General features: G+C 31.5%; 2 protein-coding genes across 2 annotated transcripts; one reads left to right on the top strand and one right to left on the bottom strand.

The window, feature by feature from the left end:
* Positions 1–607: 607 nt before the first annotated feature.
* On the top strand, positions 608–3,914 carry LOC110111053. The gene is made up of 2 exons (XM_020842748.2): positions 608–1,230; positions 3,303–3,914. The coding sequence occupies exons 1-2, from the start codon at positions 810–812 to the stop codon at positions 3,533–3,535; spliced, it is 654 nt and encodes a 217-aa protein (XP_020698407.1). The 5' UTR covers positions 608–809; the 3' UTR covers positions 3,536–3,914.
* Positions 3,915–11,103: 7,189 nt separating this feature from the next.
* Positions 11,104–16,986, bottom strand: LOC110111056. Its single transcript, XM_020842750.2, has 7 exons — positions 16,514–16,986; positions 16,336–16,422; positions 15,544–15,813; positions 14,441–14,611; positions 12,274–12,327; positions 11,860–12,006; positions 11,104–11,785 (listed from the first exon to the last, which is right to left on the bottom strand). Exons 1-7 carry the CDS (start codon positions 16,667–16,669, stop codon positions 11,408–11,410), a joined length of 1,263 nt encoding a protein of 420 aa, XP_020698409.1. The 5' UTR covers positions 16,670–16,986; the 3' UTR covers positions 11,104–11,407.
* Positions 16,987–24,983: the final 7,997 nt, after the last annotated feature.

Here is a 24,983-nt window from a genome sequence, read left to right on the forward strand (position 1 = left end):
TGATGTAGTGGATCGGCGGAAGTCGATACCTGCAAGAAGGATTTGAAAATTCCCAATCCAGGGAAGAAGAAGAAGAAAGCTTTTCAAGCTTCAAAAGGTGTATATATCATTCAATGCCTCCAAACCCATACATTATACCTATTTAAGGGAGCAAATAGAAGACTCTAGACTAAAGGAGATAAACTAGTCCCTAAGCATAAGATAGGCTAAAATGTTCCCACATCACATATCACATCATTCAGTACATAACGGTTATACAATCGTGGTATACATTAATGGAGTGACGTGATGCGTATACAACAATGTAGCATCGTATCAGTAGAGAACTATTTTTTAAGATAATTTTTTAATACAAAATATTTTATATGAAAATTATTTTTAAAAATAATAATAAAATTATTTCAAATGAAGAATGAGTTAATTATTATTATACACATGCTGACAAAGTCCAAGCCCACATCAACGTTAGAATATCCCAAAAAAGACAAGAGGTGGAACCTCCACAAAGAAAGTATGAGGTGGCTCTCTTTTTTTATAATTGTGTGGATGGAATTTTATTTTTAAATTATTTTGCAACTATGAATATTATAGAAGTTTTATCTCCTTGAATTTTGAGAAAAATTATTTCCGCGACTATTCAGTGAAATTTTGCTTCAGAAAGCCGTAAGAAAACTGAGGCAAATGAAGCCTTAATTCCAACATTATAAAGCATTCCCTCCTCCAAAAGCTCACATTAACTCACCCCAACCACCATTTTAAGCTGCAACCTCTCAGTCCTCTACGAAGCCAACCAAGAAAAAAAAAGAAGGATGGGAATTGCAGTTAGCAGATGCTACACCAAACACATTGTTGAGCCAAGAGAGCTGAGAGCCAGAGTCTGTGTTTTAGAAGAGGAGATAAAGGAGCTAAGAAGTGAGAAGGAGAAGAATGAGCATTTATTTTCACTGCAGAGGAGAAAACACAAGGAGGAGGTGGCAATGTTGAGGAGGAAGGTGGAGGAGGAAGAAGAAATGGTGAGAAGATTGGAGATGGCGGCGGGGCAGCTGCCGCCGGCGACGGCAGCCATTGGTGGTAAGGAATGGGAATGGCGGCCGCGGCTAGAGAGAGATTACGTGGTTGAACGCATGAGGGAGGAGCAAGCAAGGAAGGAGGCGGCTGTGGACAAGTGGAAACAGCTCTATTTGGCTATTAAGACTGAGCTCGATGAACTCATCGTGAGGACAAATGAAGGTATTTTTCCTAAGTTCACTTGGATCTTCATGGATGATTAGGCTATGTTTTATATCTTTTTTTTTTTTATCATATTTGATTAACCAAAAGTACTAAAATGGTAGCTTTGTATACCAATGGAGAGGTACTATTACACATATCTGTATTAAGAAAAAAAAATCTAATCCCTTTGAGCTTATTTTTTTCTTTTTGCTGAGAAAAGAACTCTATGGCTAAAAAAATTCTTGAGTTATAAGTTTTTTTTTTTTACTTTTGTGCGAATATAATACAAATTCACACAAATTTTATATATGTAAGCTTCAAATTTAAAATCTCTTGATTGATAAACAAGCAAATCAAGGCGGACCGCATAAATCCATATTGTTCTTTTTAAAGCATGGGAGGATGAGAACCATTCAAGATTTCTATCATTTTCATTCTTTTTCTATGGATTAATATGCAAAAATAGCAAATAGATTCATGCTTTCATCCTTGGCTTATTAACATATAGTAAATTTTGAGAAAAGAGATGATTTTATAACATACAATATGGTTAATTGTATTTTAATCACATTTACGAAGGACAATTATGCAAAATTCAAGATATTTTTAGCGCTCGGTACTGCAGCTCGGTCCCGCTGAAGTGACATATTCTGATTGGTCTCCGGACAACGTTCTTTGTCCGATCTCCACACAGAATAATTTCTTCCTAGAGTGATGCATTTCAAACTTCACCTTCTTATTTTTCCTTCAAATAAGGAGGGTTGGAAGCATGAAATATTAAATATTTGTCTATTTTATTTAATCGGTGAATTACATTAATAAAAGTTGACTCAAATGAACAAATACTACAACATTAAATTAAAAACATGCATAAAAGATGAAAAGAAATTCTAAAAAAAAGGGGATCACAAAAAAAAAACTCAAAATTATTAGATTTGTTTTTAGAAGAATTTAATATTTATGAAATTAAAATTTATATTACAGTGATCTCAAAATAAATCTAATGATTTTGAGAAATATTATAAAAAAAAATATTAATCAATATATTTTGAGTAAATATTATTTTTTTCAAAAAAAATTATTCAAAATCAGCCAATCAAGATAGAAGAATCTTCCGCTCGGTTCAACATCAAGATTATTCTCTTTATTTTGCAATATAATATTTTTTAACTTTTAAATATAAAAAATGTAAAATTGCCTAAATGATTAAATTATAAAACTGATAAAAGTTTATTGCATTTTGATATAAATATCTTGAATTGATAAAAAATATATTTTATAACCAAAATTAATTAATTTAAAATTTAATTCCCCTATTAACTCCAAGGAAAAAAGGTAATTAAACTCACCTAATTACCAACCCCAAATTCACTTAAAAGGTACTTTGAATGTTCTTTTCTGCAATAATTTATGTACAAAATATATAGCAGATGGCTCCACTTTAACCACTCACAATAGACCTAACAGTGGAAGACATGAAACCAATAATTCAGAACAAATTTTATGGAAAAAATCTCTCTTTAGTTATCCAATTTATCTCAGAACATCACATGAAATGTCCCATCAAACATTTAGTAGCATTGTCCTTTTCTTCATCCTATAAGTAATTCATGCATCCATTTACTCTCATAGGACCACTATCATAGAAATAATCCTTCTCCTTATAGTGAGTGTGACTAAAGATATGCAAAATTTCAACTGAAATATATTCGAAATAAATAAATGAAATATATAAAGAAAAGAGAAATAAATATGATGGAAATAAAATTTTTCATACATTTGATTTAGAGAGATATTTTGAAAAAATATATGTTGGATTGAGGTTTGATGCTTTCAAATGCAATTTTTTAGTACAAAAAAAAAATTTGTACTAAAAAACTGTTTTACAAAACAATAAGAAAACAGTTCCAAATTTAGCTGGGCACATTTGTGAGAGAACAATTTTGTCTTGAATCTTCAAGCCTAGCTCATCTTTAATTATATGTTAAATACATCTTAGAAAAAGATAGCATTAAAAATTTGGATTTTCATTATGATTACTACCTCTCCTAATTTCTTTTAATCAAGTAAAACCTGAATGTGTTTTATAGGGGGTCAATTCTGCTGGGGATCTGCACAAGGAGCTATGGTGGAAAGCCTACAGAAAGAGTTAAAAGCAAAGGAGGAGGCATTGGAAGCACTTAGAACAAAGCTTATGACCATAGAGAGAGAAGGAGAAAGAAGAGAGAGGGAGATTGATATAGTTAGGCAAAGCCTTAAAATTCTAAGTAATACCAAAAGAAATAGAGGGAGGAGGAACATGAAGAGAATTCTGCACATGTGAATGCTTCATAGAAATGGAAGTTTATATGCTTTAGAGAGAAGAAACACTTATCATCATCCTGCAAAAGAGCACAAAACTCCAAATATTGATTGCTCATATTTATATATGTTCGTAACAGATATGAACAGTTTTATCATGTATTAGTCATATAGGAATAAAATTCTTGGAATAAACTCAAAGAGATCATTTGGTACCAGCTGCTTGAATTATGTTGATTCAAAGAAAGTAATGTAGAGTATGCTTTCTATAAAGCTGGAATTTAGCTTGAGCTACCTTTAAATTAATGATATATCTGTTATGAAGTAATGCAGATTGTAGAATAGGCATTCTGTAAAGTTTTGTCTTCACTCAAGAGAACAAAAATCATTACCAGGTCCTTTACCAGTAACCTTTCCTTTAGGTTTGCTGTTCTTCTATTATGCAATCAGGGGCTGACACTGAGGCTTTATTTGATCATATTGTATTATTATTGGTTTTTTTTTGTGAAGTGCTGAAAAGAATTATGAAATGAGGCTAAAATATTTTACTTGTCATGAGGATCTATGTTAATGAGAAATGACTGCAGTCTATCAATAGATCTAGATTAATTGAACTTAAAAATGGACTACATAACCATATCATGAAAAATCAATCGATTTAGAAAACTGAATAATATTGCCACTATTGGGTGTTCAGTTGATATGGAAGATATTATTTTAAACAACTTGATTGCTCTTTCCTCAAATCATCAATCTTTTAAAGCTTCCATTCAAAGAAAGCTCACTCCAATCAGTTCTGATGATTTTTACTCCCTTCTATATAGTGATGACGACACTTTTGGTACTGAAGTATCAAAAGAAATGACAATTTTATAATTGTGGTCGAGGTCAGGTTGTCTCATTTTTTGCTGTCAAAGGTGCTTCTTCCCTTGTTTCTATTAGGGGAGGTAAATCACTAAATTTTCACTATGAATGCCAGATTTACGAAAAATGTGCTCATACTACATTTCATCATTGGCATCTCTATATATGACTTGACCTATATTCCACCTTCTCCAGTTGCTCAACAAGCATTTCTTGCTGCACCACAATCATCAAACTCTTCTTGTGTTAGGGAATTCAGGAGGATTTTTGAGAGCTCATCATGAGCTCTTCTTGCAAGAAGAGAGGGAGGAGGAGGAGAGAGACATAATTTGGAGGAAATAAAACTAAGCTTTATTCAGATTTTTTCTCAAATCCTTACATCACATAAGACCTCTATTTATAGAGATTTACATTGATAAGATGTCAATGCGGATCAACCTAACCTAAAACATGGACCAACACCCAAACATCTCGGTACTTGGATAGTGGTGTTGATGTTCATCTTACTATATACCTGAACTCTATTCAGCAACCCGCACATTATTAAGGTTCAAAATTGATCGTGTGGGAAATGGCCGGTTCCTTTCCCATATCTCACTTTGAAAAATATTTTATTTCTTACTCAATCACATATGCTTTCTCTTAGTCCTATTCTTCATGCACCTAATATTTCACATAATCTTCTATGTATTTACAAACTCATTGCCAACCATCAATGCTATATCTCTTTTAATGAATATGACTACACAATCAATGATTTGAAGGATCATCAAACTCTTTTTGAGAACCCTGCCATAATGATCTTCCTCACTACAGTTTACCTCATCAGTAGATTACAATCCCAAATAATTATTTCCACACGATGCTCCTCTGAGTTACACACATCTTCAATCCACCTTGTGTTTGAACACAAGTAATAGCTCCTGCTTACAAAAAACCATTTCAACTGAAGATCAGTTAGCTGATATTTTTACCAGGATGTTAACTACTCCTCGCTTCGCCTTTCTTCATGCCTAGTCAACCATCAATTCCCCTCCCCACAACTTGAGCGACAGTGATAGCAGTAATAATACATCTCTCAAGTTGCCACCATCTTTAATGATAACCCTATTGCAGCTCTTGATTACAGCAGTCACTAACTCTGTACATTTATCCTCACTATTTACTGCTAATGTAATCCTTCTCTCCACCGTTGATGGGATTCTGTGACATATATACATAAGTATGTGTTTGTGTGAGCTATTGTACTAACTTACACATCTGAATACCCTTCCTTTCTCTAGCTGAGGGCAAATTATTGCATCCGGTCACCGGACGCGGAGATAGATCCGGATACTAATAAAATATTATTTTAAATTAAGCGCGTCAAAAGCGCAGGTAAAGTGCAGGTAAAGCGCAGGTCAAATGGAAGTCAACAGCGCAGGTAAAGCACAGTCAAAGCTCAACTAAAGCACAACTAAAACGCAACTTAAGTGCAAGTGACGTAGCAAATTTTTATTGGATGTACGAACCTATTTTCCGTGTCCGATGTCCGGATGCAATAATTTGCCCTAGCTGAGACTCTGCCTCTTTTATAACTACTAATTTGGTATATCTGTTTCATTTTTTTTTTCAAAAATCACACAGTTTTTAAAATTTTTTTAAATTTTATGTTTGCCTATATTTTGTATTTTTTTATATATTTTGAGTTTGGGCTCATAATTTTACATTTTTTTTTGTTGGATCATACATAAAGCATTTAAATTTATCTTATATTTTTTTATTGGAGTGATTTAATATTATTAATCGTAAATCGGAGTAATCAATCATTATTCATACTCAAATTTATTTTATATTGGTGCGATTTATTTTTTTGCTTCATCTAAGTCAATCTCCCAAAAAAATGCATCAAGATATCTTCATATAATTTTGTTATTATGATATATTTAATAAATTTTAAATTAAAATTAAGATTAAGGCTTCATTTGGGATGATTTTTTTTGCTACTTTTTAAAGTCGCTTTCTAAAGCAAAAATTTTAATTTTTGTACTAAAAAATTTCTTTAAGAAATAGTAAAAAACCATCCCAAATGAAACCTAAGAGAGTCTTAAAATAATTTATATAGCAATCATTTTGGTATAAATTCAAAATTTATTAAGTCTATTTTATATAAATCACATAAGGATTCTGAAAAAATGCTATGCTGTCCAAGGGTCTGTTTGTGATAGCTTTATTGTTGTTTTATTTTTTAAACAACAACTACAATTTTATTTGACTGCTACTTTCTATGTACTTTTTATATAATGCTACAAGGAAAGTTCTTTTTCACAATTAGAATAATTAAGGCTTCGTTTAGGACAAATTTTAGTCAATATTATCTTTGATTCGATTATAAATATGTCATGTTTGAAAATCATTTAGTTATTCAATTAATGATTTAAACTTTCATATATACTTTAATCTCTAGATTTTGGCTCATTAATTTGGACTCGGATTGAGCCGATTTTATTATCATCAGGTTCTTCTTGTCAAGATGTTCAATTTGAATGTAATTTTGTTGAGCTCATAGTCTTATGGTCCCTAAGGAATTATTTTAATTAGCAAAAAATATATAATGTGATATCCTATTAGTCTATTTAATAATGATTTAACATTTTTTCTTAATTATAGATAAAATTAGTTAATTTTTAAATCTTTAATTCATTAATTTGTATGAGTAATTAAACATAATTTATTAACAATATTATTTTAATTTCAAACTATTTATAAAGTAAATAAAAATTAAAAAAAATATTTTGCACTTGGGTTTCAAGTGGCCCCTTTATAAAACATGCCTTGTTTCTCTTTTAAATGTGTAAATAATAACTAAAAACAACAAGGTTATGATGGAGAGGATTCGGCATGCTTAACACTTTAACTCTAGTTGGTGTCATTTCCATTAATTATTTTTTCACTAGAAAACTTAGGATTGCTAAAGATTTTAAAGAGTAACTTTGTGACGCTTCAAGATTTAAATTAGAAGAATTGTATCTTTTTTATATTCTTAGCTATTTCGAGAGCAACTAATTATCTGTTTCTTTTAATAATTCCAAGGAAAGCTTCTACAAATAAATTTTATGATAACATAATTTTATATTCATTCATTCAAAATTCAATTTATAATAATCAAAAGATCTTCAATATATTTATCTATTTTCAACTCATGACTATACAAGGATAAAAATAAATGCAATAATCAAAAGAAAACCACGAATGACAGTCTCTCTCCACATGATTCTGACCCGACCTGAAATCAATTATATCAACGTAATGATCTATAAAGCCTAGCAAGTAAGTAAAATCTACAACTGTACTCAAAACACGGAAAGAAAATAACGTGCATGTAATCATTCAAATCTTAACAGTGACATTCAATATGATCATAAATATATTCAAAAGTTAACCTGATAACCATGAGTCGTACAAATGCTATAATAACAAAACTGTAAATTAGTAAAATCATTTGCGCATCAGAACCAATCAATTAGGAGATCATGTTAGTAAATAGACCGTATCAATTATTTAAGTCAAATATCTGCATAATTGTCGGAAGTTTATAACAATGAGAGGATGATATTATTTATGTAGTTATATTGTATATAGTCTACAAATGCAAATTCATTAGTAATATCTATTACTTTATATCTTAATCTTAAAATCAATATCGCACAATAATAATGCATGTATGCATATATAAGCAATCACGTTAAACAAGTAAGAAATTCTGGCTTGTGCGATATTTCTCCACCAATAATTAAAAAAAATATTTTGCACTTGGGTTTCAAGTGGCCCCTTTATAAAACATGCCTTGTTTCTCTTTTAAATGTGTAAATAATAACTAAAAACAACAAGGTTATGATGGAGAGGATTCGGCATGCTTAACACTTTAACTCTAGTCGGCGTCATTTTCATTAATTAATTTTTCACCCTCCTGTACAATGTTGAATTAATCTCCATCCAACCTTTCTTAGTAACCAATCTTTCTTGTTAACACACAATATAAAAACATATATAATTTATAATAATTAGCAATCATTCATTCATAGCATAATTATTCATTCGCAATAATTGTTCATCAGTATGCTCATATTAAGATGTCAAAATCATTATATATATTGCTATCCAAAACATATGAAAAGCTATAAATATCATTTTAACCAATGAAAATATAAAATCATATATTTGAAATGATCAGAGTAATCATTGCTATAATATATCAAAATCTATGCGGAGGAAGTTCACTAAATCAAAAGAAAATGCAATAAATATTTTTTTTAATAAATATTGATTTAGGCATAAGAATAAATCCAAGAATCAAAATATTTTAAGACAAAAATTGGATAGAAGTCACATACAATGATTAGAATAATTTTTGTAACAGAAGCGATGGACAGAAAACATCAGAAGCTTTCTTTCTCTCTCTCTCCTCCTTCCCTTTCTTTCCGGGCAAGCCAAACGAGAGAGAGAGAGAGAGAGAGAGAGAGAGAGAGAGAGAGAGAGAGATGGAAGAATGGAAGAGTGAAGAAAATTTATATTAAAAAAAACATTTAATTCATTGCCAAGCGCCATGGCGCTTCTAATCGGGCACTGCAGCGCTGCATGTTGAATCCATTATTATTGTATTTCAAAGAGCTTAGTGCTGCAGTGTCGAATTCTAGCTTTCTAACGCTGTGCCTCTCCCCCTAGCTAGCGTCGTTGCGCTTGAAACCACATTGAAAAATAACTCTAGTTTAGAAATTCAGATTTTTCAAATAAATTCATTTTAAGAACTTTGGGTTGTTACATTCTTTCCCTATAATTAAATAATGTGTTAATACAATGCAACAAATGTAAATTGTATAAGACACCTCCCTATGATGATATTAAGAGAAAATTTGAAGTTTTGGAGCTATTATTAGGCGATGTATGTCGAATAAAAGTTGTTGGTGATGGTTAGAAGTAAAGATAGAAGGGTGATTGGCTTTTTTTTTTTTTTTTTTTCGCAAAGGAAATATAGAAGGGTGATTGGCTTAATCCCTCTCCTTATAAGAGAAGAAATAGGATTTTTTTGTCCCTCTCTATCCTCCTATTACGCACCTCATCACCTCCCTACAATATCTCTTCTTTCTCGTTGTGCCATAATCTTGTTGAGCCATTTCTTTCTCAGACTAGGAAAGCATAAATTATTATTATTTCATTTAGATAATTAGCTTTGGATTTTCATTAATCACTTTGAACTCTTTTAAATAGAAGATAGAAGCATTAGCATTATGTGTGTTCATAGAAGACCCATTATAACTAACTACTACTGAAAAAAAAATGAAGAGAGTAGAAGGAATAAATTTTTTTGAGGAGCATTTAGTTAAAAAAATTATATAATTATGATCTGTTAATTATCTCTCTTATTTGAATCTTATAATTTCTACATAATATTAGTATATTATTCTATCTAATTAGCTTAGATATTTTGAGGCTTTTTGATTAGTTATACTTAAACTAAGATAAATTTTTCCTAATCATTTTTATTTATTTATTTTTTGGCTTTCTTAAGCTAATATCATGGCAATATATACAAAGAAGGAGAGTTGAAAGGGGGAGAAGTAATTATTTGAATTATTTGGTTGAAGAAAATACAAAGAAATGACCTTTTAAAAAATGATAGGTAATATTTTTAGTTATATAACATGTGATGTGTTATGTTATATGGTGAATATGGTGTATTTTGACCCAAATTATTCAAATTTTGCATTGGAGCCATGAAATATATAATATTAGTTAGATACGTGGCATGTTTCTATTACTCTCAAAATAAAGGCCTGATATGAACTTTTACAATAATATTGTGTTATAAGTTTTAGTAGTTATTAATTTCTTGTAGCCAATTATTTATTTATTTTTAATTCTACGAGTTATATATCAATGAATTGACGACGCAATTTCCATCACAATTATCATATCATATTAAATTATTACGAAAAATCAACTTTTTTTAAAAGTTATCAAGATAATTTTTATTTTGTGATGAAAAATAAACATCAAATGGGAAGACTAAAGAGCATCAAGCATTAATTGCTGGCGAGCAAGGAGCGATGTTCAATAGGGAACACTAAGAGTCAAGCAATGGAGGGAAATTAGCTCAGTCATTCTCATTATAGGAAGGGATGTTTGACAATTTGGAGGAAAAGCTTCGGACATTGATGGCTACGAATGTTGGATGTCAATTATGGATAGATATCAAGTGATGATTGCTCTAAAAAAAAAAAGTGATGATAGATCTAATAATTAGAGGGGGTAATATGCGACTATGAAGATGGGAGTTAGACATCATCTGTTTGCAAAAATTAGATGACTGTTAATGGGGAATGTCAGAATTTAGGCAATGCTAAAGCATGATCATTTTAATTTTATGGTGGGATCACGAAATCGAGAATACGAGCACATATGTCAATGGTTGTGGGCATCAAAAGTTGTCCATTTAGAAGGGTCAAACAATAATCGAGCTTGTTTGACTTCCAATTTGAATTTTTTTTTTAAAATTGGGAATACAATATTGAGCGACATACACATTGTCTTCATGTTGTGTCTCATATTTTATGTAAATTTGTGTTCAGAACTAGTGATTACTGCATATACGTGGTTTACCAAAAGCCTCCCCAACCATCTTTACTTGCTTAGATGTGGCATGAATTAGATCTTCGGTGGTACAGAAGTCTGGATGACAATCAACACTGTAGCAATAAATAGATTCATATAGTTTTAATTGTGTGCAGTTGGTGCACATAAATGTTTGCTACTGTAGCAGGTGAAGCATGAAAACTGGTACACTGGGGCAAACAAAAAATAGAAACAAAACAAACTCATAAACCCCCTATCTGCAGCACCAAAACAACATATATCAGCACCTTAATACATTGAGACTGCACATTGCATTGCCAATAGGCTTGTATTGATAAAGAGAGAGAAAGGGACCAAAAAAAAGAACTGAAAAATGAACTTGATATTGTGAACAGGAGTTGCTAAGTGTTGGGCCAAATTACAAGCACTTGGGATTGCTCCCAGGTCCACCATAGTAGAAGTAGGTGCCCCATTCAGAGCTGGAAGAGCTCTTGATGTCATAGCAATTTGGGTTTTCAGCAAGTGTAGTGATAGACTGAACAGGACTCAGGCTATTATCAGCATCAACAATCTCAAGGTTGCGAAAATAGCTGGACCGAGTGAAACCCTCCTCGGCGAACCGACCCGAACCCATTTGAGTCGATGTGTGCTTGCCGTCGGAACGAGTGTTGACAACCTCACCACCCCACTCCACCATTGTTGCTCTATCTGTTAAGTGAGTGAACAGCTCTGCTGGCCAGTAGCCAACCAGCAAATCGTCACCAAAGCTCATCCACCAGTTTCCCAGCTTTGGATCCTGAAAGTCATAATGTGTGAGGCAGGCTAATTAGTTAATATTATGTCACTAGATTCGACATTTTTATAGGTTACCTTCCAAATAAGAATGCTGATCTCAAATTGATTGCCATCAAACGATGAGATCGGAGATATCGAAGCTCCAATGGCTATCTTATTGTTAGTTTGTATGAATCCAGAGCAGAGGAGGTTGTAGCATCCTGTCACTTGGTAGGCATCACTCTAAAGCAGCAAAAGCAATGACAATATTTGAATAAATAATGGTCATTTCAAAAATTTTGTTGGATATGTTGAGAAGTAGGAAGTTCTTCAAGGGATAATCTAGAGAAATTGCTCGGTACGGATATCGGGCAGAGAGAATCATTCGGATTTTTAATAACTGTATTTTTCCTGTAGACAGAGAGAAATCCGGATGATTCTCTCTACCCATATCCGTGCCTAATAATTTGCTGATAATCTACCCTTGAAGAGAAAGAGAAGAGATCTCACCGTCCAGTAAGTGAAGAACCTGGGTCTGCTGTCTCCATAAAGCTCAGGGCTGACCTGACTAGAAAAAAATACAAGGCTTCAGAACATTCAACACAATAATTACATTTGCAGAGCTGCAGAAAATGATATTTGAGTAAATGTCTTCTGTTATTTTGATAATTTTTAATAAATATGTATTGACTCTCATGTTTTGAGCAAATTTATGATAGTTTTTTTTTTTTTTGAAATTAAGTATTTGTCCTCCTTAATATTTAAATTTAATAATTATAGAGAATGGAGATGAAATAGAGATTTGGATCATCAAGTGGGTCATATTTTTCATTAAAAAATTATTTCATGATATTTTAAGATAAATTTTATTAAAACTAATTTAAAATTATTAAAAATAATGTAATATAAATTTTTTATGTATAGTAATAATTTCGAAATAAATTTTAACTTTTAATGACAAGTTTTTTTAGATAAATTTACCATATAAATCCAGTGGGCCCCACTGCTGTCAATGAGAAATTATTAAAAATTATTGCGGACGCTAATTTAGGAACAGCCACTTATTCTACCAACAAACTTGGCATCCAATTAAATGGAAAGTGGGCCCAATGCAAAGTGCTTAAGGAAGTGCTCCTCCATTGAGGCCTTTTGCAAAGACTTAAACTTTAATTCAGCATGTGCCTAAATGTCAACCATAGTGTGACCTCCAAAGTTATTTTATATTAGGAGTGCTAAGAATCTCACTAAAGTATTAAAGCTCATTAAAAATAAAATACAAGTACCAAAGTTTTCATTTAAATTGTGCTTTTTAATTAAAAAATAATGAAAATAAAATGTTGATCGAATTTAACTACCTAACAAATTTATTTAATATATATGTGTGAGAGCTATGAAATTGTATCATAAGAACTTTTTTTTATTTTGGGAGAATTAAGGGAGTGCTCGGACTTTCACACAATACATATGTTTGACTCGAACTCGAAATCTCTTAGTTGGTAGACAAAATACTCAACAAACAGATTGAGAAGAGCTGCGTAGAACCATAAGAACTCTAATTCAAGCAAACTTGTAATAAAGCTAAGCTTATAAGACTAATCCAATGAATGAACTGATTCAAATCTGAATGAGCCCATATTAACTATTTGAATCATAATTAAAAAATTTTATCTATTAATGCATTGCATAGTCAAATAAAGCCAGGCTTCGTTTGTGATAGATTTCTTTTTGTTTTATAAATCATTTTTTAAGTCATGTTGAAAAAAATTGTTATATCAAAAGCTAATTTAGAAAGCTGTAAAAAAGTTGTCACAAACGAAGTCTAACTCAATGAAATGAATTAATAAGCCTAAGATTGTTTAATTCTAGCAACATGACGACACTTAAAAAATTAAACAATGATATATAATTAGGGGATTCAATACATGCTTTTTGATGAATTGAAATTTTCGTTATATTCATAGATTATGCTAGTCTAAAAAATCATAAATAAATCTACACTCTCTGTTTGAAGAAGACTCTTAGCTTGAGATTCAAAAAAATTTGGAAGCTTGAAGAAGTAGATTATACCATATGATAAATATTAATGAAATCAATTTAACTAGGTCATATCTATTGATTTTCACATTTCAAATTTGTTTACAATATACTTTGGTGTCTTTTGTAATCCTCTTTTAATTGTATGTATAATAGATCTACGTACAATACTAAAAAGTGAAGCTCTATCAATTACTATAAATATTCATAAAAAAAATTATATTATTGTTTATTGCAATTAATACCTTTATATTATATTTAACAATTATCAAGCTTGGAAAATGATTTTTTGCCAATCTTATGCCATTAGATCTTATTTCTCAATGCTCATATTTAGGTAGAAATATTTATTTAAAAAATTAATTTTTGTGTCATGCAACTTACTCTGAAATTAATTTATTATTATTTAAAAAACATGTCAGAATATTTTAGTATAAATTATATAAAAAGAGTTTAAAAATAGTAAACATGATGCCAAATAAGAAAGATTTTTTAAAATAAAAAAAAATTATATTAAAATAACTTGAACAAATAAATAAGCCTATATTTTTTATTAATATTTGTAGCCATCAATTACGATATTGCAGATTTTAAAATCCCAAAAATAGAAAATAAAATGAATTCGATAATTACATAAAAGTACCTGCCATCCGGCTTCGATGCTATTAAGATCAGAGCCGTCAAAAGAGCCGGATAAGACCCAAATCTGCGATAAGCTGAACTCGTTCCCGACCTGAATGGACGGCTCCCATACGTTGATCGTTGCCTTCGCTCCGTACAATTCTTGGTCGGTTCCCGTATACGCTATCGCATGCTGCACCATAATTTCATTCAATTACACATAATTCCAAAATAAAAAAAAAAAGAGGGAAACTAATGGGAAACGATTTCCCCAAATTCCAAATGTATGAAAACTTTGCATCGGATCCCTCGCATTTCACTAATCTAATCCTCGTTTCCCTAAACGCTCATTAATTAGCTCCCATGTCAATGAATTGTTAAATTCTACGACTATTATTTTAGGTAGCAGAGGATAACAGAGAATAAATAAATAAATATTTTAATTAAATTTAATAATGTAATTTTTATTTAAAAAAATATTTTTATTAACAAAAAAAATATTTATATTTATCTTTAAGGTCTACTCTACTACATATCTTATAATTCTCAATAAAATATTTCTTTAAATGATTTCGTATCAAAAGCTAAATTTTGCTAAAATATTTTAATCCAAAGATTTTCCTATAAATATTTGAAAAAAAAGGTACTTTTTTCGGCTAAATATGCAAAATAAAAAATTGTTCAATAAGTTGGAAAAAGAACTTTATTAAAAGTAAGATTATAGAGGGTTTTATTGATAAAAAGTTGATGGGCATAAAAATATATCATCATCATCATGGCCTCAACTAAGTATTCAATGCCATTGAGTTCATTCAATGAGTGCTACTTTGCTTGTGAAAGAAGAGAAAAAAAAAGGAAGAAACAAAGCCTACTGAACCAATCGTCAAAAAAACCTCACACGCAAATAGCTTTTTCCTCGCCATCAAACTTCCAAAATTTAATGCCTTTGCGAATCCCCAACTTCCCTCAGATCTGTATCTTTATTACTCTGCCATCTAAAAGGGTAGACAGCAATCATATTCAAAGCTGAATCTCATCAATTTCCTAACTTTGTTTACTTCCCTAATTACCATTTTCTTCTTCCAAAAGCTATCTTTTAATTACTATGATATATCTCATACATACCTCATGGCCATTGCCACTGACAACATCGGGCGCATTTGGCGATCGGGTGGTTGTCGAGGTGGTGGTTGGTGGCCATTGGCGTCGCCTTTTTTTTCCGTAGTGGTAGAGTGATTTGGCTCGGAGGACGTCGTTGATGGAGCTCCGACGTATCGGGATCGTGCCCTTCGGGCAATGCCCAACATGATGCCAATTTTGCCATGCTTGTTTTGTTATTGTAGAGTTACTTATTAGCCGCTCGCCATAAAATCTAGGTCTTTTTGAGGGCAATCTCTGAACGAGAAGAAAAAAATAATTATATAGATAGGAAACACCTAACTTTGCTAATAAAATTGTAAAAAAAAAATTAAACCTAACAACAGATTTTAAAAAAATATAAAAGCAATACTTTTATCAGAAATAAAAGTTCAGAGTGGATACTATGAAGAGAATTCATCAATATTTTAATGCTTCAATAATAATTAAAAAAAAAATTCAGAGTTTCAAATAATTTTTATGATATATATAAAATAGAACAATGTGAAATATTAACTCATCATCTAATATACACAGTTCTCATACATTATTGAAAAAAAACAAAACAAATTCATTGTTGTGATCGGCAAGCAAAGCTTTATAAATTACAAGAAAATATATATTTTATATATTTTGAATATACTTATTTATCTTGCATAGAATATCTACAAGACAGATGCTTTATACCTAAAATAAAATTATGTGGACCAACATTATATTCTAATATATATAAATAATATGAAAAAAAAAATATTTCTCCTTCAAGAAGTAATATTTCACCTGTATCATATGGTTCTTGAGAAGAGGATGGTCGAGCGCCAGCTGCTTGTGGCTGTGGACACAGTCGATGATATCTCCATCTGGGCTCTGTATTCATAAATTCTTCCTTTGTAAGAACTGATAGAAACACAAAAAACATTGTAAAAAGAAAGAGAAAAGAGATTTTGATCTTATTTACTTGAATGGATCTCACAGCAGGCTTGTTTATCCTATCCAAATGCTTCTGTATTCTTGCAAGCCTAAGAGTAGAAACAACTCGCTTCGCTCCAACGCCGTTGAGTAAGCAGACAAGGAAGAGAAGAACAAGAAAGAGCTCTCTCATCTTCTTCCTCATGAGTTTCAGCGCTTTCTGAGAGCTTTCTTAAGAGAAGCTTCAGATGAAGCAGAGGAAAGAGACATGCCTTGGCTTTTACTGAAGCCTTTGAACAAACTTTTATTGCAGTATATTTGATGATGCTAAAGGTAGAAGGCAGATATCTTCCACCATCTACATCAAATTTGCTTCTATGAGTTTCTCTTTCTTGATCTAAGTGTCTTCTTTCTGTTCCTAAATATTGAAGTTGAAGAAAGGAGGAGTTGAAGGGAGAGTGGTAAATAAGCTTGACCTACCAAAAACTAGAGGAGTTAATGAGGGCTTGAATGAGACTTAAATGAGAGATTTATGGCCGCGGGCTTCGTGTAGGAATTATTTGGTAAGTTAGCACTCAGCCTTTAAAAGTTATAGTGCGAAAGTAGTCAGATCCTTGTATATATATAAATATACATGGAGCTCCACTTAATATATCTCTTAAGTTATATTATCATGAGAATTTTTTAAATTGCTATTAATATTATCTTTAGGTTATATCATTGGAAAGATATGTATTTTATATTAAGTTTCTCTAATTATATGATTATATTTTCCTCTTTTGTTTTTAGAAATAAGTGGTTCATATTGCATTCTCCTTCGATTGGGGAGTCAATTAATCTCGCTCTTCGGTGGCCTAAATCATTAACCAAGTAAAGGTTCTAAACCTGCACGAATTAGTAACCAGCAGGTAATAATTACAAAGGCATTATATTAAGTAGTATTTCATTCTAACTGATTGTTACATAATTGGGCTTGTAATTAAGTTGTTAAGTAGACAATTCATGTGTTTTGGTCATTACCGGTACGTGTGCAAAATATCATCCACATAAATGTGAATATATATAAACACTGAACCAGATTGATATACCATTAAGGATGGATCATTGGCACTGAATTTGAAGCCAAATGTCTGTAAATGACCCGAGAGAGTGGCATACCATTGACATTGAGATTGTTTTAGCCCATAGATAACTTTCGTTAGACGGCATGCATGGAGAAGATTGATTAATTAAGTCTTGAAATCCTTGAGGTTGCTGCATAGACACTGTTTCAGTCAAATGGCCATTAAAGAATGCATTAGAGACGTCAAGTTATATGATTGGCCATTATCTATGCAATGATATAAGAATAAAGACTCGAATTGTGGGCATCCTAGCCACTGGACTAAATGTTTCATTATAATCAAAGCCATGTTCCTATTTAAAACCCGAGCTTCTAGACGAGCTTAATTTGTACGTAGCCACTAACCTGTTTGACATCAACTTTGTTCGGAACATCCACTTACAACCTAGTAGATTTTGCTCTGAGGATGATGAAACTAGTTCCCAATTCCTTGTGATTGAAAAGTTTAAAACTCTTGAGACATGTCTTTACACCAGTGTTGATGCTTGGATGCTTTAAGGTATGTAGTAGGGTCAGATATTTGAGTTATGATGTGTGACAAATTTAAATTCTACTTTAGTTTTTTTGGCCACTCTTGAATCTAGTGATCATTTGATGAGAAGATGGAACTATGGTTTTGAAAGATCGGGGTAGGGAGGATTGTGAACGAGAAGGAGATGGAGTGGCAGTAGGGCTGTTCTGAGTGGCAGGAAACAGTGCTGTTGGAGGTTGGATTGGAGTATTGGAGGATGCGGGTACTTGTGATGGGCATGGGGACAATGATAATCCTGATGCTGAAACTAACACTAATGAAGATAGAGAAGATGGCTGGAAAGAATCAGAAGTGGTGTTAGATAGTTAAGAAAAGGCATAAATAGATTCATTAAAAACTACATGACATAAGGTATAAATTTTGTTGTTGGTATAATGATCAAGTTTGGGACGGCAAATAACCAATAAAAATACATGGCCGAGAGAGGGGAGAAAGTTTGTTAAGACCGTAAGGATGAAGCCATGGGTAAGAGAGGAACCCAAAGACTTTGAGATGAGTGTATGTGAGAGGTTTGACATAGAGAAGTTTATAAGGAGATAAATTGTGAGTGTTGGAAGACGGAAGTCAGTTAATGAGATACACAGTGGCATGTAAAGCATCAATCCATAAGTAATGAGGAAGATGTGCCTCAATGAGTACAGAGTAAAGGGGTTTTAATTAGTGTATGACGATGTTTCCATTCTCTGACACCATTTTTAGACAGTGTGCATGGGCAAGTGAATTGATGAAGAATTCCACATTGTTTTAAGAAAGAGGTGATCAGAGTTGAGTGTTAATGAATTCATCATCACCATCGGTGCAAAATATATGTATGTGAGCATTAAATTGGCATTCAATCATCCATATAAAATCAAGAAATTTATGAAACACATCAAATTTCTTAGGGAGAGGATATGCCCAACTAAATTTTGTATAGTCTCAATAAAAGATATATAATAATGAAACCCATAATTTGAGGGTGTAGGGGATGGACCCCCAAACATCTAAATATATAATAGAAAAACTTTTGGTACTTTGAGTTTGGGATTTAATAAAAGAAAGCTTGTGTGTTTTGGCTAACCGATATGCATTACATAAATGTGAAGTTACAAAAGTGTAAATAACATAATTAATTTTAGCTAGGTAGGATATAGTTTGAGACGATGAATGGCCCAGTAGATGATGCCATAAACCCAAAATAGCTTGTATGGAGATGAGAATAAGATGAGATGGAGGTGGAGTTGTTGATGGCTGGATGCAGAGTGGATAAAGTCTATTAATACATGGACCGTGAAGAAGAGTCTGTTGAGTCTTCTAGTCCTTTACAACATAATCATGGGAAGAAAAGAAAACAACACAATTGTTGTCAATGGTGAGGTGATGAATAGAGAATAAGTTGAAAGAAAAGTTTGGAACATATTTTAGTTTAGATAGTTACATACTACTTGTTAGAGTACTGTTAGAGTAGGGAGTGAACCTTTACAAGCATGGTGGATGGAGAGCTGTTCATTATTACCCAACACTATCAGATTGGAACCAGAGTAAGCTTGAGAGGATTGAAGATAGTTAGGTTTAAACGTGAGATGGAATGAGGCATCATTATCTAGACAACACTCAGGCGAAGTGGCAGGAGTTGTTGGTGTAAACAAAGCAAATGTTGGTGGTTTAGTAATATACTGAGGATTGTGCTGATACTAGCAATGAACAACTGAATGTCCCTATTTTCCACATATTTGACTTGTGATATTTGCACGTGTAGTTTTTCCACCATGAGAATGAGAATATGAAAATGTTGGTGTTTTTGTAATAACAGTGGATCATCCTCGATGCTGATTGAAGTAACCACGATGCCATCCTCTAGGTGTCGCAAAAAACATAGTGTTTCCAGAGATTTTGAGTGAGCTTAATTCCCATGTGACTTCATGGGTAATGTTAAGTTCCTCACTACAAAAAAGCATGTACATATCATCTAGATTTGCAAATTTGTGTGTATTACAGTTTTGAATGCCTGATAAGAAGCCAGAAGACCATTCAATGTATAGTGAATAATATCTTCAGTATTAACTGGACACCCTATATTAACAAGTGAATCAACCTTGGATATGACCTCCAATAAATATTTAGTCATGGTGTGGTCTTTCATAGAGAAATGATGGAGTCATTCTTAATTTGAATAATCCTAGAACGCGTTGATGATTGAGACGATGACCAATTATTGTCCAAATGTCGGTGCAATGATCTAGATAGAGCACATAAGGTGGCAAGGCCGGAGCTAGAGATGACTAAATATAGAGAAACTGCTAAATTTTGATCAATGATAACCCATGTATTATTGTGAGGGTTCAATGCAGGTAGACCAATATTATTAGATATGTATTTGATTGGACAAGAGCAGAATCCATCTAAAAGACCTTAAAATCCGTTAGCTCAAAATACTTTGATGACTTGAGATCTCCACGTACGGTGATTATCTAACGTTCAGAGGAGTAGCAATGACCATTCTTGACATTGGCCATCCGGAATTTAGGTTGGGAAGGGATGATGGTGTATTCTAATATCAATCTAGTTTCCGATGTTATTTCTAAATGGACGATAGGGGATACTGAAGGGATTAATGTGAAGGGGATGAAAATGACTATTAGGAAGAGTCTACTCAAATACCATGCAAACCTGCAGGAATTAGTAACCAACAAGTAATAATTACAAAGGCATTAATAAAGTAGTATTTTATTCCACCTGACTGTTACAATCTATTGCCCAAGAAAATACTAATATTAATATGTTATATTTTTATATTAAAATATTTATATACTTGAAAGTAATTGTATGCCATGAATAGGCCTCAATTAGAGATCTATAACATTCACAAATACATTATAAAATTTAGGTATAAATAAGTGAACTACACAAAAATTACAATACATTTGAAAAAAAGAATATAACACGCAAATTGTTTATGGAAAAATTATACTCGAGAGCTAACTAGAAGGTTCTCTTATAGTATATTGGGGAAAGAATGGTGATTACCATGATTTAGTCCATTTTAGCTTGGGCCAATTAATTAAATAGTCTAATACATTAAATTCAATAATTTTGACATCATTAGAATCATTGTAATGAAACAGTCATTTTGATGTTAAAATTAAATCTTGTGGAATCCATTTAATTCTTCAAATAAATTTTGAAATCATAATTCAAAGTTGGTTGAGCTTCATTGAACTCTTTGAGATGCGTCTTTTACATAAAAAATATATTTGAAAAATAAGAATTTTTACAGTCATAATAGTTGCCCTTAATTTGAATGTTTAGATATATAAGTTTGAAAACCTTTCGGGCCAATACAAACTTTAAGGCATGATCTCTCTATGAATTTTAATTTGGACCTAGCATAAGGGTTATGAGCTAAGTTATTCCATATCCATTAAATCATGTGTATGGAAGCTTCAAATGCCATCAACAAACTTATAGAATAAAATTCTCCAAAATCATAGTCCAATGCCCTCCTTTTCTATTTAAAATTGATCTTATAGGTTATTATAAGGCTTTTAAGTGTAAGAAAATGATCTAAATTGTTGAACAAAAATTCTAAGGCATTCAAAAACCCGTAGAAATTCTAGAAATGTGTTCTTAGATTAAAAAAGACTTGAACAAGTCTAGAGAGCCCATAACTTAAGGGTTGTGTTGTACATATAAGGTTCTATTGTTCACACTTACTATGACACATTGTCTTATATTTTTTTTTTCTTTTAATTCTAATAAAAGAAATATGGAAGGTGATTTCTTTTGTTTTTAGGGTTTAATGTTTAAAAAATCCAAATAATGAAAAATTATCAAAAAATCCCTTGGCCTCTTTACTTGAAAAAGTTATTAATATCATCCCATGCTTGAAAAAAGCTAATGACTTATTTAGTAGTTTTTAGAAAAGAGTTAAATTTTATCCTAAAAGAATTATTTCAATGCTGCGTCTTGAAAATTTCATGGTGTACATACATATAAAGTTTGCTTCCTAGCTTCGTGCGAAGATCTAACAACACAAATAGGAGAAAAATAGAGGGAGATGCAAAACAATTCCATATGAGGAAAACATATTTTTTAAAAAATGCCTTAAAATTAGAAGAAAAAAAAAATCACGGGCCTGAAATAAATTTGCAATTATCTAATGTCTATATGTATCCAGAATAAAATTCCAAAAACAATCTATTTCTTCAAGTACATTGAGATTTACTAATATGATAAAATTATACTTTATTAAATATTTTTTTTCTTTTTTTGCTAAAACCCAACAATCTCCATTAAAATGACAATAAATATTTCTATACCAATCATGTATCAAATAAAAATTACCTAACACAACTACAAACTATAATAAGCCTGCATGACAAAAAACAATTTAGTATCAACAAGATTATTATCTGTTAATATATATAATTTAATTTATCGATAACTGTTAGAAGCTATGGATTTTGAAATTTAATGGGGCATTATTTAATTATGTCAGGTCGCTCTAGACGGCAAGATTACCAAAATAATAACCTCCGGGAAAACTGTAACAATGCAGTAAAGTTACCAAAATTACGCTCACGAGTAAAGTTAAAGCCGTAAATGTTATTAACTTTAAAATTTGTGAAAATCGAAGGATTTTTTTAATTGGCAGCAATATTTATTACTCGTAATTCTTGTGATTGACAAATAAGTGTAGTATGGGAGAAATATAAAATCTGTCATTTAGTCGTATAAACTATTTATTTTATCTGGGGTTTTCAAAGGCTACAGCTGTCGCATATCTTTGTATTGATATTTATAAAAAGACATATATAAAGACATATAATTTGCATATTTTTATGTGTATCAAAATATGGGGCGGCTTTCTTAATGTTTTCAAAGCAACTCTCTAGTACAAAATTTTTAGAAATTGCTTTAGAAGCTGTAAAAAAAACTGTCACAAATGACAGCACTTCAATGACATTCAATACTTAATAAATCTTAATCTCATTTGACTGTCTCTTATCAAATACTTCTTTTTGATTATATTTATGAATGATTTAGATGTAGCTGTTCTTTCTAAAACAGTGCCACAAAGTTTAAAGATACAATTTAAGTGCTTGATTTAGGGCTTATTTTGAATTTATGATCAACACATAGCATTTTCTGTATGAGCAAGGTTCAATTCCTATGAAATATTTTCTTACAGCAAAATTTATTGAATCGAAAATTGGTTTATCTAGAATTAAAAATTTGAGGGGTTTTTAATTTCAAATATTGCAACAAGATTCGTATTAATAGATGAAAATGTTTAGAGCGGAGGCTATCCATTTATAATCTATATTATAAGAGAGAATGTTCATAAGGGAGGGAACAATATCATTTTACTTGGACAACGGAGTACTTCCCCTGTCTATCTCTGAAAATGTGAGATATTCATCAGAATGATGATTTGTGGATTAAACCCTAAAACTTTGCTCCAAATGAGTGCATTTTTAATCTTAATGGGACAACACGAAGAATAATCTTTCCTCTGATTCTACAATCATACTTAACTCTCTCCCATAGTTATAGTTACAATTGCAGGACAACCGGCATGCGCCTGCTATATCCTCTCCAAATCTTCGCTCAATCCAAGCAAAGTCAATAGAGATTCCTACGAGGTGAAGGCCAATATTGGGGAATTAAAGATATGCGATCACCTGATGATGATTGAGTAGGTAAAATGACACTTTGGGAATCTATTTTTTGGCACTAAAAAGTATAAATGACTCACTTATAAGCGGTGTGAAAGTGGCAATGAAGTACAATGCTCCCTCAATCAAGGGCCTACAGATCCTCGGCGAACGTAATGGTGTGAATTTGGATATTAGGCTTGACTTGGGATAGTTTTCGTAACGGATTTAATTAAACATCTCTTTTAATTACAATCTTTTTAAAAAAGCAAAACTTTTTACTAAAAAATGATGCAAAAATAGTAAGAAAACTATCCCAAATGAAGCTATAATCACACGAGTCATACATATAAGAATCTCTTGATGATGTTGAATAAATAAAAATGAGATTTTTTATATTTAATTTTGATCACATAAAATCCTAAACATAAAAGCCCTCATTGTGATACTAATTGAGTGAGTGCACATACGGCCTTCATTGGGTATTTTCCTCACATTTTAGTGATCATTTTACCATCTTTATTGCTTTGCTTTTTCCATCACAAACTACAAGTTCAAACTAAAAAATAAGGAGACATACTAAAATAATTAAATTAAATTTTATTCATATTAGACAAAATAGAAAGAAGAGGGTTGCCTTTCATTAAAAAAAAAATATTGATTTTTGATAATTTAGCAAAATCAAATTCTTAAAAAAAAAAACAAAGGACCAATGCTGAAAATTTATCAAAACTCAAGAACATTTCACAATTATTAACCAAATTAGAAATAGAAAAACTAAATCCTCATTACAAAGGCATAATTAGCCATTGTGATACCATTGCATTTATTTTAAGCTTTAAATCAAAATAAGAAAAATTAGGCTGATTCGAGCCGAACTCAGTACTTAGTGGTCGAGCTAGTCATATTTGCAGTGGTGTTATTATCACTCCCCATTCCGACGGCATTCTTAACAGCCTCTACTGCACCGTAAGCCATTCTCATCATTTGTTCTCCAGCCTAATAAAAAAAAAACATGATCATTCATCAAATAAATAAAAAAAATTAGAATAACTATACTAAACAAATAAGATAAATAAAATGACTAATTTTATTAGTATTTCATTTATCAAGATTTTACAAATTTAATCTCTTTTAAATACTACAAAACAATATCTTATAAATTCATTTAATTTGTAAGACTCTAATCTAACAAGATCTTAGTATTATGTACTTTTTATATTCCATT

The sequence above is a fragment of the Dendrobium catenatum genome, unplaced genomic scaffold, assembly GCF_001605985.2.
Source record: "Dendrobium catenatum unplaced genomic scaffold, ASM160598v2 fragScaff_scaffold_1465, whole genome shotgun sequence".
Taxonomy (NCBI): domain Eukaryota; kingdom Viridiplantae; phylum Streptophyta; class Magnoliopsida; order Asparagales; family Orchidaceae; genus Dendrobium; species Dendrobium catenatum.